This window comes from Lissotriton vulgaris, chromosome 1_1 (assembly GCF_964263255.1).
Source record: "Lissotriton vulgaris chromosome 1_1, aLisVul1.2, whole genome shotgun sequence".
Classification (NCBI taxonomy): Eukaryota; Metazoa; Chordata; class Amphibia; order Caudata; family Salamandridae; genus Lissotriton; species Lissotriton vulgaris.
Genome location: NC_141685.1, coordinates 584468374 through 584487752, shown reverse-complemented (window position 1 = coordinate 584487752; position 19379 = coordinate 584468374). Strand labels below are relative to the sequence as shown.

The 19379-nt window shown below is 40.1% G+C and overlaps 1 protein-coding gene across 1 annotated transcript in view; it reads left to right on the top strand.

Moving 5' to 3' along the window:
- The window catches only part of CLCA4 (chloride channel accessory 4), a 323718-nt gene that overhangs the window by 284442 nt on the left and 19897 nt on the right, over nucleotides 1–19379 (top strand). Inside the window, exons 10-11 of the mRNA XM_086953978.1 lie at nucleotides 8375–8645; nucleotides 12518–12688. Of these exons, the coding sequence (XP_086810104.1) occupies nucleotides 8375–8645; nucleotides 12518–12688 (442 nt within the window). The remainder of the gene's footprint in view (nucleotides 1–8374; nucleotides 8646–12517; nucleotides 12689–19379) is intronic.

The window sequence follows — 19379 nt, the reverse complement described above, 5'->3', positions numbered from 1 at the left end:
AGTAGGGGGACCTGGGTGTAGCTAAAACTGTGTCTTTTTAGAAGGATGGCTAGGGAGGATCTGTACCCTGCCCTGATTTCATTTCAATGGAACCTGCGTACAACACGTACATAGGAACCTGACACCAGGCCTGCCCTTGTGCTTTTGTCCCCCTTAATAGTGTGGAACTAGGACCAGGAAAATGGAAAGAACTGACCAGTACCAGTTTTGGGGGTAGGTCAGGGAATCTCATAAGCTGCACGTCTGTAGTGCATCTGTCATTAAGTAGATCCTGGAAGGTGGAAGGAGTCCATGTGTCTTGATCTCATTTCCTGTGCTGATGGGTGATGGGAAATGTAATCAGCTTGCTTAACGTCTTCTGTGAAAGACGTTAATGGCGGTAAAACCAGTAACGTCACTTCCTGTCCAGGTGGAGGACGGGTGATCCAGTGATGGCACTTCCTATACTGATGGGTGATGGAAAAGTAAGTCCTCTTGCTTGGCTTCTCCTTTTATAGATGGTTATGGCAGGAAAACCAATAACGATGTTGAGTGATATCACTTTCTGTGCAGAAGGAGTCCATGTGTCATCATCTCATTTCCTGTGCTGATGGGTGATGGGAAGTGTAATCAGCTTGCTTGACTTCTTCTGTTAAAGATGTTAATGGTTGTAAAACCAGTAATGTCAGATGCTGACCAGATGCATGATGGAAAATTCAGTGATATCATTTCCTGATCAGTTGGATGATGGAAGATTCAATGATGTCACTTCCTGTAATGATGGGTGGTGGGAAATAAAATTCTCCTGTTAGCGTCTTCTTTTAAAGATGGTTTTGGTGGGAAATACAGTAATGTCACTCCTTTCCAGAAGGATGATAGGAAATTCAGTGATGTCACTTCCTTATGCAAGTGGATGAAGGACATCCAATTATGTCACTTCCTGTGCTGATGGGTGGTGGAAAATGAAGTCCTCTTGCATGGCTTCTTCTTTTAATTACGGTTTCGACAGGGAAAACAGTAATATCACTTCGTTTCCAGATGGATGACGGGAAATTCAGCGAAATCACTTCATGTGCAGGTGCATGATCGGAGATCCAGTGATGTACTACCTGTGCAGCTGGGTGGCGGTAATCTTGGGCCTTATAGTCCCAAGGTTTTGTGCATGCTGCAGAAAACTTCAATTTATATCTTAGAATCCTTCTCTAAAACAAGAGCAGTCATTTTGAGGATGATTTCAGGTGCTTTGCTTTTCCATGTCAAGGTAGAGTGTGGTAACTTGTTTTATATTCCTAACATATTAATTACTTTTTTGGGGAAAAGGCAGTTTTGATTATGTTTCATTACATCAATTAGGATGATAGCATTGAAGATGCTTGTTATGAGGTACTCAAACAAACAAAATTGAAATTTCAACACACTACAAAAAGATTTGCCCCAAAAATTCACAATTTATATACACACGTAATAATTTGGGGCTTGTGGGGTCCAGATCTTTTTTTTTTTCATTTCAAGGTACTGCATTGATTTTCCATAAGAAAGATACATAGAGTTATACTGTTTCAGGGTTAGCATATATATATAAGGCAAAAGTATAGCGTGTCCAAAAGCATACACAAGGTTATTATTCCTATGAGGGTATCAAGATACTAACCCAAGTGATCAATAGAGAGAGAAGAAGAGAAACCGAAAGAAGAAAAAGGAAAGAAGAAAGAGGAGAAGGAAAAGGGAAACAACGATTAGACTAGCAATATACTATACATGCTGGCTTCAATGCAGTTGTGGGCATAAGAGCAGTTCTGTATTAATAGACCTAACACATAACAGCCTAGTACCAGTAATAACAATTAGATAAAAGGGTACAAGGGGTGGTACATTAACTCACAAGGTGTGGTACAGCAACATACAGTACTGTTTATGAAGGTTTGTAGGAGTTGAGATGAGTGTCCATAGAGTTCCACAACAACCTGGATGAGGGTTCCAGTTTATCCATCCCTTATAGGATGCCTTGCTTGTATCCTTCCAGTTGGCAAGAACTATTTTCCCCGCGGATGTTAATAAAAGGTCAAGTAAACCAGCAACAAAAAAATAGAAATATTGCATTTGCAAGAACAACCTCTGCTTTCTTGGGTATTACCAACAAAATAGGGGCTTGACCAGTAAAAGCAATATTGAAGGTGTACACAGCTAAATGTCTTGCAGTTGCCACTTTTGGTAGTTCAATATGGGGTTACTGCCCCAAGACAGAATTCAGGTGGCTGAAAATAAATTCCTGAGATCAATTTTAACAGTGCCGCAGTCCACACCAACCTATACTATCCATACTGAGTTGGGGGTGAGGCACGTTTCTGACATAATAAAAACAGCCCCTCTAACCTGATGGTTGAAGACCTGGCTAAATCAGGAAATTTCCCTGAACCACATCATCCTGAAAGATTGTCTCCTGCTGGAAAATGTTAGCAAAATCCCTTGGCTGACATATAATAAAACAAGTCTTCATAAAATAGGGCGACCTGAGCCCTTCTCATCTCCTGAGTCCATTAAATCTAAGGACATCTTACTAACTAAAAATGCTATGTTGCAGTTGTTGTCATTAGAGAGAGAGGAGGTAGAATTAAGGATACCAGCTGTTAGAGCTAATCTCATCTTAGTTAACTCACCTGGACCCGAACTCTATCTCACTCTGGTTAACCGTCCCTACCATAGGCATCTTTTAACCCGTTTTCGTTTTAATTTGATTCATTTGACCTTAGGCTGCTTTCCCAAATGGTGTAATCCGGAAAAGGCTAGCCCATGTAACTGTGACAATTTTTCCACACAGGACACAACATATTTTTTAATGTTCTGTGAACACTACGCGGACGGTAGGAAGAAGTTCCTGCTTCCTATACTGAGGGAGGCATGGTTTCTACAAGTAAAACCAGCTCTCCTGTATTTACAATTATTAAACACCCACCGTGTAATTTTCCATGTTGCTAGCTTTTTAGTAGCCGCTGTCCGTATCAGGAACAAGATGAATCGTATCTCAATGAATTTGGTTCATCCTAATTAGAATGAACTGATTTTAGACATCGACAGTGATGTAGCAATGTAAACCAAAATAGCAGATTGCCATTTTTACTCTCATTTTATCAAATTTTAATGGCCACATATTTGTCATATTTTTGTATAATATTGTTGTATATATTATATTTTTAATTGTACCAATGTCTTTTTAGGATATTGATTTATCGAATAAAGTATTTGACTGACTGACTGAAAAGGTCAAGTAGAGATTTATCAGCGTCAGATCTTAAGTCCGCGTTCAAGAAGGCTATTGGTAGGGTGGGAAATTCATGGGTCAAGGTACAAATAAACATGTCAGTTAGGAAGGCAAAAACTTTCCCCCAAAATGGTTTTACAGATGCTTACTGAAAGATAAGATGGGCTATATCCCCCACTTCTTTATTGCAGTTACAACATGATGAGTCACTACGGAGGACTAAGAAGAATAACCGGGCCGGAGTCCCATATGCTTTGTGTAGTAGCCAGTATTTGGTTTAGGAGAGGACCGGGGAGATCTTATTGCTTGAGACCGAGTTCCACAGTGTGGGCCAATTCGGTTAGTTTAATGGAACCGGAGCTTGTTGTTCCCATTAGGCAATAGTCTTATGGTTAAGTTTGGAGGTCTTTGGGCGGAGAAGTTTCTAGATTTGGGAGACCTGGTGGCCCATTTTATTAATATTTGCAACAAACAGTGGGATTGATGGTTGAACGGAGGTTAGCTTGGCTTTAGAGAGGACCGTTCTGATTTTCAAAAAATTGTAAAACTCAATGTAAGCTAGGTTATATCTCGATTGGAGGTCAGAGCATGTGACTGGGTATGAGGCATTTTCTAGTTGGTACGGGAAAAGGATACCTTTTTCAAACCATGAGTCTAGGGATAAACTTTTGACCTTATACAAAACTTTGTTGCTGAACCAGATTGATTCCATTTTGGAGCCTTTAATACTATTCTCCAGTTTCTTATCTACTCTAAGGAGTGCAATTTTTGTATTTTTAAAAATGGGCTTAGAGGTATGTGGGTAGAGCCTTCTCAATGTGAGGAGAGCGAGGGGACTTAGGTTATCAAAGATAGCTCTCTACACATCTAACCAAACCGGGGTGTAGCCAGCTGGTGGAGAGATCCAGTATGAACCTTGCTTTGAGAGGAAGGCTAGCTGGTATAGTCTGAAATCGGCTAGGTTTACACCACCCAAGGCTTTATCCAGTCTCAATTTTTTATACTAAACTGTGCTTTTTTACTGTACCAAAGGAATTTGGTGATGAGGACATCTAGTTTGTGGTGGAATTCATCTGACAGTAGGTGGGCAAGCATAATGATCAGAAAATTACCATAGGAGTGATCATCATTTTGATTGCTTCAATTCTGCCCCACCACATGATACATTTCGGTGACCATGAGTCTAGGAGCTTTTTTATTTTCCCTAATAAAGTTTTCTCATTCTGGTGGAGAATATCCATTAAGTTACTACCAAATTCGATGCCCAGATATTTGATATAGCCTGTTTGCCATGTGAGTCCAGATCCTCCCAAAATACCTCTTGTACAATGGATGTTCAATGGTTTGAGTTCAGATTTCTCTCTGTTAAGTTTATAACCTGAGTAACCGGAGTATACCATGATTGTGGCCATCAAAGCTGCAATTGATGTTTTCGGTTGTTCTGTTATTAATAATATGTCATCTGAATAAGCAACAAATTTTACCTGGGTGCCATTGATATCTATCCCCTAGATGTTCGAATGTAGTTCAATATCCTGGATGAGGGTTTCTAATGCCAGTAAGAAAAAGGATGGAGATAGCGGGAATCCCTGATTAATCCCCTATTGTAATGGGAAGGGTTCAGAGAGTGAACCATTGACAACAATCCAGGCTGATGGTTTTCCATAGAGAGCCATCACCATGCGGATGTAGTCCTCACCCAGGTTGAAGCAGTGCATGCACCGTTCCAAAAAAGCCCAGGATACCCTATCTAAGGCCTTCTCTGCGTCTAGTATGATAGCTACTGATGGCTCTGATTTAGTAGCAGCATTCTCTAGCACATGGCGCACCAGGCAGGTGTTATCGTTGGACATACGTGTACGGAGGAAACCAACCTGAGAGCTACTTATTATTTTCGGAAGAACGGCGTTGAGTCTACCTTCTAAGATCTTAGCATATATTTTACAGTCCACGTTGATCAGGGAGATAGGTCTATAATTTTTTGGTGATAGATGATCCTTCCCTTCCTTTGAAATGACTATTCTGTTAGCTTCTGACATTGTGTTTGACGTGATCCCTTTAGATGAAATGTGGTTAAAGACTTGTTTCAAGGTTGGTTGTAGTTGGTCTAGGAAAGTCTTACAGAACAAAGCTGTAAAGCCATCCGGCACAGGGGCTTTGTTGTCTTTTAATGTTTTAACTGCCTTTTCAATTACCATAAAGTTGATTTACTGTCCTAACCTTATTGTGTCTTCTGTGGTTAGTTGAGGCAGGTTGAGTCTATTAAGATATTTGGTGCAGTCCTCTATGTTAAGGTTCTGATAATATTTATAGAGATCTTGATAGAAGTCTTAAAGATCCTAAGGATATCTTTATGTTTGGTATGGGTTTGGTTGTTAGAGTCTTTAATGGATGAGATGGCATTCTGGTTCTGTTTGTGTTTGAGGTAGGAGGCGAGTAATTTTCCTGCCTTGTTTGATTCACATAAATTAAGAGCTTTGTATTTGTTAACCCAAATCCCTGCTCTTTCACTTAGTATTTTATTGTACTCGTATTTCTTTTCCGTTAGGTAGGGTAAGGATCTTATCATGTAATGAGGTAGCATGAGTTATTTCTAAGTTTTTGATCTCCTGTTCAAGCTATTTTAGTCTCAGATTCGTGCTTTTGTTTATTTTTGTCTTGATTTCAATTACTGTATACCCTAATGGTGGCTTTTAGTGCGTCCCAGAGAGTGTTTGTGCTGGTCGCAGTGTTATCATTGTGTTTAAGGTAGTCTGAGATAGCTTCCTTGATTTTCTTTTTGTCTGCAGGGTCTGTAAGTACATCTTTGTTGAAGCGCCAACTCTTAGGTATGGAGTCGTTGTGGCACCCTGCCAGTTTTAGATTAATACAGGAGTGGTCTGATACTAGTCTTGGGGCTATATCTGAGTGGTCAATGAACCGTGTATGGGATCCGGAGATGAGAATATAGTCTATCCTGGTGTAGGAGTTGTAGAGGGGTGGAGTAAAAGGTGTAGTCTCTAGTATCTGGGTTTTGCAGGCGTCAGGCGTCCTTAAGGTTATATTTGGAGCAGATGGTTTGGAGTATGGCATGTGAGTTCGTAGGGTGATAGGGGCAGGTCGACTGTCTGTCCGTTATAGGGTCTAATGGCATGTTAAAGTCTCCTGCCACTACAATGAGGGGATCCTGGGGAAAACCTTCCAGAGTATTAGATACCTCAGCCCAGAATTTCGGATAGTCAGAGTTGGGGCCATATATATTTACTACATTAATTAGATCTTTTCCTTTTCTCAGATGGATAACCAAAAGTCTGCCATCATTATCATGAGACTGGCCTACCTGCAAGATATTCGATTTTTTTTTTATATCAATGTTATTACTTTCCCGTTTCTATTTATCAGCAGGGGAGTAGGCCATTTGAGATATCCAGTTACCTTTAATTAGTTTAGCATCGTCCACAGACAACTTTGCCTCTTGCAATAAGATGACATCCCCTTTAGTTTTGTTAAGATAATCCAGAATTTTCCGACTTTTAACTGGATGGTTAAGACCTTTGAAATTCAGGGACACTATATTAAGGTCTTTTGCTAGAATTAATGCGTTGTTATGGCCATCAGGTGAGAGGTTATGTAGTATATGCATAGAGTATAACCACATAGGAGTGCTAATTGGTACTAGGAGGAAAGATGTGACCCTACTGCCCAGCAAAAGCTCCCCAGAGGGGAAAGGTTACATTGTGTTTTCCATGAACATAGTAACAGGTCTAGTAACAAGTCTAAGCAATATTTTCAGGTGTTCCTGTGCATCAGGTCTCACTAGTTGTCTATGTATGAAGGATTGCCCAACATAGATTAGAGAAGGTAAGGATTTGAAGACGGAAAAAAAGGAAAAATAGACCAGAAGTCCAAGAAGGTAAGGTCTTACAAACTCCAAGATACCTATCCAGATATTATCAAAAGCATTCCTTGGTCTCTGTGGTACCACCTCCCCCCCCATACACTCCTCTCCCTTCGAATATAGGCCATGCGACGGCAGGATTCCGTCTGACGGAGAGTTCTCTGATTGGAGTAACTAACAACAAAATTCTCCCAAAGTTACAAATAGGTTTGATTGAGATTATGCAACTACAGATGACTTGGCATTCCATAATCCAGTGATATCACGGGGGTCCAGATCTTGAAGGGAGTTGACACTGTAATCTATCTTCCAAATGTGCATAGCATTTAACCAGTCTTCTCCCTAACTAGTAGAATGTTCCTAATGGCTAAGGCTTAGCTTTAAACTTCTAGGAAGGAGAAGTGCTGAGAGAAAAGATGAGAAAGGGAGTACCAGGACGCCCCAAAAAAACTTTTTATAGTTATATTAACCGATTTTCTCAGAAGAATACATAATTATAGCAGTATAATTCCAACTGTTTATACTGATTACATTAAAAATATTAAAGTAATATTGACTGTGGGACTAATAATAAAATTAGGTTTGGACCATTTTTAACAAAGGTAATGTACAACATCTGGAACCAGTGATCAAGGCTAGGTTGAAAAAAGTTTCGCGGACTTCAGTCTGTTGACCCCAATACTCTCTCTGTTCATTAAAACCTCTTCCTCCTGTCAATAAGGTTTCTTCTGCTCATTGCTAGAGCTTGAAATGAGCTGTTCTGGAAGAGATGTCACAGCAGATCAATGACATTAGCTATTGACTGTATTTTCATAAATCAGATTGCCTGTCACACTCTCATATTCCAAAGTATGTGCTGGCATAGAATGATTGACCATGCAACCAGTCAGCACTAGCTATAGGCCCAGTCCAATAATGTATTATCACATGATTGCGCCAGGGCTGCTCTCATTCTCCTTCTTCTCAGGGATAATATCTCCATGTGTTCTCTCATGCTGTTCTTTATGTGCTCTGTGCCAGATAATTAAGTGAGCTGTGAGATACAATCCATAGGCAGTTCAATAACAGCAGTTCTGCAATACCCCAGTGGCGTTTGTTTTGTCTTCTTCGGACCTTGTTATATTCTTACATTGCTTTTATTGCTCATGCTCAGAGTCCACAACCCACTGTCAAAACAGGATTTCTGTTATTCAGCTACACGATAACATTAAACACAAAATTCATTTATGATAAAACGCATCTTTTTCCTTCCTTTGCAGGCTGGTAACTGGACGTACAATCTTTGCAACACAGCAAATGCTGATCAGGTTGTAGGTATAACAGTGACCTCTAGGGCCGCCAACAGCAACATTCCCCCTGTGACGGTCAAGGCTCACATGAATAAAGACGAGCCTGTGTTTCCAAATCCAATGGTTGTGTATGCAGAAGTCAGCCAAGGGTTTCTACCAGTTCTTGGGGCAAACGTCACTGCCACTATTGACCCACAGAATGGGCAAACAGAGACCCTGGATCTTCTGGACAATGGGGCAGGTAAATACCCATCAAAAAGTTTTAGATCTAAACAGAGTCTTTTATTTATTGATTGATTTCAACAATGGGAACTAAGATACTTGTAGGAATTATAGTTTTTATAGTTAACCCTTCAGCACACTAGTTACAGTTCTCTTTCTTGTTAGATCAATCTTCATAAAGACGTAGAGTCATCACAGTCATCACAGTCCTTTCTACATCTAATGTTTTTATGAACTTTAGAAGGATGAAGCTCGCTTCCATCCATCCGATTTACACGTAAGGGAACCTTGGGACTCACAGGGGTTTGGGTAAAATGCCCCAGCCAGGACGTCTTTCAATGTTGCTTGTGTCAAATGTAATTGCAGCCTAAAATTTACACAAGTGTGTTCTCTTCTGCTAAATACCACCTATGTAGATAGTATTGGAACATAGTTTAACATTTTAGGTCTGTTCCACGAGCTGGAGGAATATACCTTACAGATCCTGAGAACATCATTAGTGTAACATTTCTGTCTCATGGAGTGCAGAAGATCAGAGCAGACTGAGGCACATGTCAAAGAGGTCATTATATCAATGATACTTGGAATATCATGTATAACTGAACTAAGTTGAGTAATCCTACTACCACCGATAAATCAGACACAGTGTAAGGCGAATGAGGACCTCATACGTTGGCTGTGTAACCACCATTTGTCATGATATCTCTGATTTGTTACACACCTTCCTGGGGATAAAGCATTTTTAACTGACAGAAGCAAGAAATGTAATTAGATTTCTTTTACATCGTCCTACACACATAGCACATTTAAAGATGTGTCCTGGAGAAGTCATTTACAATTCCCGCTCCAGTGAGTGCAACATTAGTGAAAGTGTTAGAGAGCGGAGGGACAACATTTACTATTCCCACAACAGTCAGTGCATCAACAGGGAAAGTGGTGGATTGCAGAGGGATAAAATGTACTATTCTCATTCCAGTCAGTTCAAAATTAAAAACAAGCAAAATATCATCAACATAATAAAACATTTAAAGTAAATAAATTTTTTTTTACATGTGTTAAAAATGAAAATATATTTAAGATAAAAATAAAAAATAAAAACATATTATAATGTGAAATACATATCACAAATACCTACAAATATTATATTAAATAGAATAAAATAGTAATTTTCAAACAAATAAATATTTTTAATTAGAAGTTATTGATTAAAAAAACATTAATTATTACATACTTTTAATCTATTTACTCCCTACCCTATAACACCACACAACTCACAGCCCATATTGAAAAAAAAATCAATTAACATAATTAATTTTCAATTAATCAAATAATATTAATGAAAAACAAATAAAAATACATTAAAATGTAATTAACTTCCCAGCATTTACCCCTATAATCCCCACAACCCATACCTAAAATTAAACTGTAAAAAATATCATTACAATATAAAAATAAAATTCAATTAAATAACTAATAGTATTTACCAACTAATTGTATAGTAACTAAAATTAATTTACTCCCCAACCTTCACTCCTATAAACCCAAAACCCACAAACAAAAAATTATTAAACAATTACCCTAATCAATCAATTAATTAATTAATATGAATTATCACAAACTATTGATTCATTAAAAATAAATTACTTCCCACCTTTTACCCTTAAAAAACCCAAAACCTGCAACTAAAATTAGTTACACAACTTCCATATTAATTTGGCAATTAATTAATTAATGTTAATTAACAACTAACTATGAATTAATTAAAAATAAATTACTTCCCACCCTTTGCACCTATAAAACTCACAACCCACACCTGAAATGTACTAAAAAAATATATATATACAATTAACATTATAACATCTGAATTAAATAAATATTAATAAATAAAAAATCTTCATTAGTTTATTATAATTAAATTACTTTCCACCCTATTCCCCTATAAACCCACAACACGCTACGGAACTAAACAATGCAAAACTTAATTAAAATAAAATTAATAACTGCTTAGCATTTAACACATATTAAAAACATAAACAATACTTATACAAAACATACATCACATACATTTAAAATATATACTAAATACATAACACTAATAAAAACATCGATATTTTAACCCCTTAAGTGCTGCTGACGGCCAACGGTCGTCAGCAGCGCTACCTCCCCAGTGCTGCGCACGACCATTGGACGTCCATTCAGCACTGGTTCCAATGGACAGCGCAGCACTGGGGAGGGATGTTTACACGCACCTAAGGTGTTAAACAACTATATGTTTGCAAACAATATTAATAACTTCTATATTTGTAATCGATATTCTTGACACAGATATTCTTGCACTCAGTATTTCCATTCCACAATATTTTTAACTCAATATTATGGTAGTTCACATTTTTTGCCCTTGATATTCTGTCTCATTAACGTTTAAACCCACATCATGTTATAGTACATAGAGAGGGCTCAAAATGTGACGCAGACGTGAGAAAATCTGAAGCAAAATTCATGTCATTATTGGGTGAGTTTAATAACTGTTAGAGATGCAACTCCCTTTAGTGGCAAGAAATCATCTTGCAAAAGGCACACAATCATAAAGTACCCATACCAGGTACCACTCAAAGTAATCGCAGAAGCAAGTACACAGGGTCAGTCAAGAAAGAGTTGATATTTAGTGTCAATCCTGCATCTCCAGGGTCATTTTGGTATGAGATTTGGAAACGTGTTTGAGACCATTTCAAACATTGCAATCGGTTTCCAAATAGAGGATTAAAATCTGTTGAAGTTCCAAAAAGTTAATCACTTTGGAGCAGATTTGCAAAGTTTTTCAATCAAAAGTTTGTTTTAATCAAGACATGGGTGTGACTTACTCCTGAATATCCATGCATAACACACTCTTTCCCACACAAAAGTGTTTGTGACTCAGGGACTATGCGATTCAGATTTGTTTAACTGGGTTAAGCCATTGTAACCAGAAGATTAGTTTACTCTTTAGGGATTCCTCCAGATTATCCGCTGGGTTGTTGGTTTCTAAAACTGAAGTTGGGAGCCATACTTCTTCAACAATTGGCCAGACGTTGCTCTGGCATTTTCACAGCATATGTGGCTACATTCTGTAAGTAAGGATTTACATGTTCACCCATTTACGAATTACATTGCTCTAAGGAAGAAAGATGTTTGTGTTCAGAGAACTAACGGTATGATATGTCTCCGTTATGTTTTAAAATCCAATATTCAATTTGCTTGTTGAAATCTTGTTTATTACAGTACAATTTCTGCTAGCAGTGCCCAACACAGCGCTCTTCAGAGTTGTATATATATCTAAATGTTTGATTTAAGCACCTACGCCATTAAATAAATAGAGACATCTGACGGAGAATATCATTTTGAAAACATTTATCTGTTAGTAACAAAAATCAGCTTTTCCCTATTAGGTGTGTCTACATGCAGCATTGGTTTGAGCCAGTCAGAGTTCAGTTTGCAGTAACTCTGAAGGTGGTGTTTGTTAGTGCCTATCTCTTAGAAGACAAAGTTCACCAGGAAATGAAACTCAGCGTCCCTCGCTAGAAAACATGTCAGGTAACTAATGAGGGCATTGCTCATGAAGTGTACTTCCACAACATCATTTATATACAAAAGACAAAGGCAATCAAAACTGCTTGATGTGTTGATGTGCATTCCACTGGGAAGCTTCTTTGATTCAGCAGTTTGTACACCCTGAAACCTGCACGATCGGTACAAGAAACATGTTTCAATCAGTCATCCAAAAGAATGGAAAATAATAATTATTGATCCATATCTAGCCTTCCTATAAGCTTGTTATATGTATGTTTTTATAACAACGATAACTCATGAAGATTGTATGAAGGTATTCATTAGATGCATTATTTTTCCTTGTAGGTGCTGATATTGCAAAGAATGATGGGATTTATTCCAGGTATTTCACAGCTGTCCGTGGAAATGGTAGATACAGCTTAAAAGTGAGTGTTCGCGGGAAGGATAAGATCACTAAACTTGGACTTAGAGTGCACAGAAGCCCTGCTTTGTATATACCAGGATATGTCGAAAATGGTAAGAAGCGAAATCAATATAGAGCATAAATACCGAAATATTATATTTATATACATTTTAGATTCCTGTTTAACACCAGTATTTCACATTCGTATGGAAATTACTTTCTTCACAAGATGTTTCTCTGTACTAGAGGTTAACCTCTGTCTACTAGTTGACGATGTTCCCGTGTATTCTGGTAGGAAGGGGAAGACAAGGTTTCCAGTGATGGTATATGACTGCAAACAATTTAACAATCCACACATATCCCTTTAGGTGTCTCAGCTTCAGTAGTTCGATATTACTGGGAGCTATTATCCTGCCTGATTGTCCCTACCTGGTCATCAGCAGCAGTGCAGCTTGACACACAAATAAACTACATTAAGAAAATGATTATATCATAGTAAAAACATCGCAGCCTGACATGCTCTTGCAGAGGAGCTACCAATTAATGAAATGTACTGTTACAGCCTATTCAACATTCTCTTAATCAATACACAAGATAACAATCTTGTTGACTACTAAACATTATATTCTATTAATGCCTTTATGAAGTTGACTTTATATTTTTCTCAGTTTTGGCAGATTGGCTCAGACAAAAAATACAAACATTCACAAAGCTAATCGATCTAGCCTTTTTGTTTAGCAAATGTTTTTTGCTGCTGCTGGTTGGATAGTTAGCATGCGTAAAGAAAATGCACTATTTGGAGGCCCACAGGGCACACAGGGGCTTCTGCGCCCTCAAACTTCTACAGTTGAGGTTGTCTGCCACTGGTGTTCCAGGAATCTATCCTGCTATGGCTCTGCAAACTGAGCCAAGTACAACCCTTTCCACACTTGACTCTCAGGGTAGTGAGGGTTGGCTGTCACATGCTTCTCATTGAAGCAGCCTAGGGCCCTTGAGCTCAGAACTCAACAATCATTCAACAGACATAATAACTCTAATGTCCAGCCAAGTGCCCAGTGTCTTTAAAAAAAATTAAGTATTTATTTTATCTCAAAGGAGTACCAAACGCTACTCTGATGGTTCGTAAGTTTTTAGAACCACAACCCAATGTTTAGAACATCAAACTTTCACGACACACCTAGCTTTAATGGACGTGAAGATGACACACCTAGGTTTAATGGTGTTGGACTTGGCCCTTTTTCCTGATTTTTTTCGCTTCCCCCCCTTCCCCCGTTAGAGGATATCTCCCCCATGGTAGAGGAATGTAGAGTCCATGTGTGGTTTGAGATGCCATAACACATCCTGCGCAATAGCGTACGCAGATTTATTTGCGCTGTGGTGAAGAAATGCTACTTTTAAAATGGATGACATGGCTATGTGTTGTGCCGCCTGACTGAGGTGGGTTACCAGTCTAGTTGTTTATTTCCCAGCCACCCCAGCTTTTGGAGGGAAACCTGGGAGCCGGGGTGCTCTACTCCTTCCCTTGAGCCAGTCAGGACCGGTTTCCCAAGACACTTCTAGAAGCTTCTGGCACTGTCTGGTAGGTGGGGTGAGGGGCATATAAATAGGGGGGCTGTGCCACCATGTGCTCAGACAGAGCGTGGACTTGAATGGGAGGGGACCTACTGCCAGGAGGTACTGCCACATGGGCCTGTGTGCTGACCCCTGTGCCCCACTGTGCCCCTCTGCTGTCCACAGGGCTAGTGCCCCGCTGCTGGAGTAAAGGCTGCTGTATCAGGAGGAGTACCACGTTACAGAGGATGATGGTTCCTAGGACATGCAGCCCTGTTCTGATGAGTGTCCACTGACTGATGCTCTTGCCCAGTATTGCCTGCTGCTCTGCTACCTAGTGCCTGGAAAAGGGGAGCACTGGATCTGTGTTGCCCTGGAGAAGAAAGGAGCACTGTATCTTCCTGCCCAGGGGGTGAGGAGTTGACACCTGCAGCGCTGGACTGCGAGAGCGCTACATGTTCCATAGTTGAAGTGCCTGCACTCCCTGCCTGCACCCTAGCGCCTCGAGGGACCCTGACTGCGATATCTGGTGGGCGCTATACTTTCATTGACTGTATCCTGCCTGCTATCTAGCGCTTGGTGAGGGCAGCGCTATATACTGATTGCCCCGGAGAAGAGGAGCACTGTCTTTTGCCCCTGAAGTTGGTGGTGCTGCCTGATGCCTGTTAAGCGCTATACTTCGTGACCCAGAGGAGGTGAGGAGCGTGGGCCCTGCAGCGCGTGTTGCCTGGCAGTTTGGCCCGCCCACACTACACCACGCTACCCGTGTCTAACAAATGGAAATGAGGCTGGTGATTTTTTTATGTAAAAAAAGCTTTGCGTGGTAGCACACTGTCATTTACAACACATTTACCATTGAAATGGGCAACACATTTGCCCAGGATAAAACTAGACTGCACACAACATTGTGTTTCAGTCAATATTTATCATTTGTGCACCACCAAGTAAAGTGTCTTAATTTGTTCTGAGCCTGTTAAAATCTTTGTTTCCATTACACTTCAGTATTACAATAAATAGGTTTCATGTTTGCTTTTCTAACTGCTGAATGTGCACAGTTCATTTACAGGTATTTACATGTTGTTGTTTGTTAAAAAACATTACATTCAACACCTATACCCCAGCAAGATTGTCTTATAATTCACTTTACATTTTTTTCTAACTGCAAAATGAGAGTAGTTTTTATTGACCAATCCCCATATTAAAAACGCAGTATTTTGTCAGAAGACATAGCATGGAATTTAACCTATGCCTTTAAAGCAGAGCAAATATGACAAGATAAATACATCATTTTAAAGTGTCAATATTTATTTCTTAGACTTTCTTTGAACCACCAAAAATGGGTTCGTGAACCACAGTTGAAAAACAATACTATAGAATTTAATCCAGTACATAGGACAGATATCCTAGTTATTATTCTCTCTTTCTGCCATGTACCCACTGATTTTCCTTGTGCTACTCCCACTGACGTGGGCTTTAGTATGATTGTCCCCCCAGCAATTATGGATGAAGCTTGAATCAGGCTCAGGAACAGGTTCCAGTACCCCAAATGTAAAATGTGTGATCAGTACATGTGTTTCTAAAAAGTGACCACAGTAGTTGTAACCCAGATTGGGCTGATGCAACCACTTTGTCCATGCAGTCCCCACTGTTTTTGCAGCCCCTTGAGGACCGACAATATTTCACACAGCAGTTTTACCCTTTTTGGGTGGACACAGTCACCATGGAAGTTGGAGTCTTGACTGGAGCAAAAGGAACAAATGATGGGCAGAATGCTGAACAATGCAAACATTTACTCCCATACACAAAGATCTAGGTGTAATCCATTGTTCTTTTACTCACCACACCACTCCAGTTTGGACCCAGCCACAAGCAAATCAATCTTGACCCTGCCACTCATGGGAACAGTCTAGCCCGAACTGCCAAGCCAGGTCCTCCCCAGACCAAAAACAAGCATTCTGGGACAGGTTTCGGGGCACCACCCTTATCAGCCAGGCTAGCTTGATTTTCTTTTTCAAGCTGTTTAACATATTGTGTACTGTGTCGGCCAAGTCTGTTTGCTAAGGGATATTGGAGATCGGAGAGAGGAGTATGCTGGCTCTGTTTTTAATGCTCAGTACACGGGTTCCGAGGGTCTCACCCCATATCAGTCAGGCTAGCTTGAATCAAGTGGTGCAGTGAGCAAGGAACCCAAGTCTGGGCATGCCCTTCCGAGTTAGGGTGACAGAAGCAAAAGGAACAAATGATGGATGGAATGCTGAGCAATGCAAACATTCACCCCCAGTCACAAAGATCTGGGTTTAATCCATTGTTATTTTGCTCACCACAACGCCCCAGTTCAGACCCAGCCATATGGAAACCAGTCCTAACCCTGCCCGTAATGAAAACAGTCCAGCCCAAACTGCCAAGCCAGGTCCTCCCTGGACCAGAAACTAGCATTCTGAGACAGGATTCGGGGCACCACCCTTATCAGCCAGGCTAGCTTGATTTTCTTTTTCGAGCTGTTTAACATATTGTATACTGTGTGGGCCAAGTCTGGTTGCTAAGGGATATTGGAGATCGGAGAGAGGAGTATGCTGGCTCTGTTTTTAACGCTCAGTACACGGGTTCCGAGGGTCTCATAGAGAACAATTTCAAAAGCGATGTACATGCATGCAGAAAGGGCAACCTAGTCTGTGTGTACGGTGCTTGTGGGTATTGCCCATACATACTGCATCAGTCATTATTATCCGCAAATGGTTTCAAATCAGAAGCGAGGTTTCTTGTTAAAACATACCCTACAGCTTAAGACTGGATGGATTTTGTTTTAGATAATTATGTAATTGCGTCACTCCCAGCTGAGAAGCTTTCAATGTGAATGACATCCACATATGATGGGAGGCCAAATTGTCATGACTTAGTGGGATGAGCTCTAAAATGACAGGTTATCTTGAAAAATGGACACTGCTGGCTCTAAACCACTTTGCGTCTGTTAAGAAAATTATTTGAAGTCATGGACGTCGATTCACCAACAGCTTGGGATAGTGGAAGTGCCATCACATGTCATTTGACCCTCCCCCAATGACATCACAGAAAGTGACATCATATAACCTTTGACCCTAGACACACCAAAATAAGCGATGTTATGTGAATGTTAAACCTGTTTGTGTTGCAGCAAAGTATATCGCTGAAGTTTAAAGAACGCACAATAAATGATAATCAAAGAATGATAGTAAATTAGCTAAAATGCATTTCAGATGTCATGATATGCCAGTGGTGCAGACACAAAAAGCGAGGAGCACAGTTTTATGTGCAAGGGGAAAAGACATCACAGGTCACTACAGTCATCATATTCCGAAACATAGCTTCAAATTCCAAAATACTGCCTCAAACTCCCAGGCAGAATGCCCACACGCCAATACATATCTACCCACATCCCCAGGTTAAATGATGACTCAGAACAGCCTTATAAACAGATGGAACGTATGTGAAGGACCACCTTATCACTGCTTACAGACTCTACAGACCCAAGTACAAATAGTCCAACAAAATATGAATATACTCATCTCGCACACAATTCTCAATTCTTTTTATTTCTCCTGTTATCACTACCTGTATGTCAAGGAAACTCGTGTGCCTGGTATGGGAGAATGTATAGTTTATTAATTGATTTGTGTGGCATATATTTACAATGTGAATGTTAATAATGTATACTACTTGATTTTATATTCATCAGGAATATCCATCATAGCTCCAGGAAGCCATCATATGTGCCAGATTTTCAGACTAAGGACCGACTCGGTAAACAAGTTGCATTTAGAATCATATTAAATATATATTTTTATTTGGCTTTCATAAAAATCTGGTACAGCTCTTGTACGGTTCCAGCGTTCCTGAACCTTTGTTGGACGAGGTATACTAATCACGTTAGCCACATACATAACACATGCCACAAACTGAATTGCCTAATGGTTCATGTTCAATTGCTTGCTTGTGTGAACTAAGTGCACACTGAACTTACTCTCACATGTATGCACCCAGACACCCCTCGCTTATGAAAACCTGGCCTGCTGGTACCTACGTTCACAAAGCAGCTTCTGCTCTCTGTACATGTACTGCCCCCATTTTAAGAGACCCACTCTATGTCATTCTCTCACCTGTGTGCACCTAGACACATTTCACCTGTGTGTGCCATTATCCTTCTCGTGTATAGCTTATCCTTATAAACTGTGCACAGCTATGTACAAAGGTATTAACTGTGTACAACTATGAACAACTATTTATATCACCTGATACCACTCACTGATGTGCATATAGATTTCCTTCACCTATATGTACGTACTTGTTACCTGTGTTCCTTGTTTGCTCCCACATATTGCAGCTAGCCTCTGACATTGGTTTGCACTGAGCCACGCCCATCTACTCAAATTTAATTGGACAAACTGAGGAGCATATTTACAAGGGAATGGCAGAGCATTGCATTAAGTACAAAATGCTAATGCTATGCTCCGCCATTACAAAAGCGCAGAGATTTGCACAATTTACAAAGATATGGTGCACACCTGCATTTTACCTAGCGCTGGCGCTAAAGTAAGCTGCCTAGTGCCAACACAGTCACCCTTGCACCATAGTGCAAGGGTGCCTAGGTTGAGGGAATTATTGTTTCTGTGCAGGAAGGTTTCCCTTCCTCCACATATACAATCACAAATGGCGCTTTGTAACTTCTATGGGGCAGATTTACAAGGAATTGATGCATCTGCATAGATGCGTCAGTTTCCTTGCGCCAGTGCCAAATGTCCTTGCGCCACCATGGATGTGCTCTATTTACAATACAGTGCTCCATGGAGCAAAGAATAACAGATGCGTCTTAAATACTGACGCATCTGTTGGCACAAAAGTGACGCATTGTTGGAGTTTCTCATGAAAGTGACACAATTCCACCAATGTGCCGCAACAGATAGTTGAGTCCCATACAAAAACCCTTTATTATTCCTTACGCCTGGTCTGAGAAGGCATAGAGATTTTGGCGCAGTGAAGGCGTAGAGTGACGCAGTAAAATGTTGTAAATTTCACTGTGTCAGTTCTACATGGCTTTTTGTGTGGGAATGCCCACCCTGCATACATTATACTTGGTGCAGGTATGGTGTGATGCAGTGCTTCACAACGTGACAGATCTCCCTAGATGCGTCAAGTTGTAAATGGGCCACATTGTTTGCACAAATGATGCAATGGTGGCGCAAGGAGGAGCAAGAGACTTGTAAATCTGCCCCTGTGTGT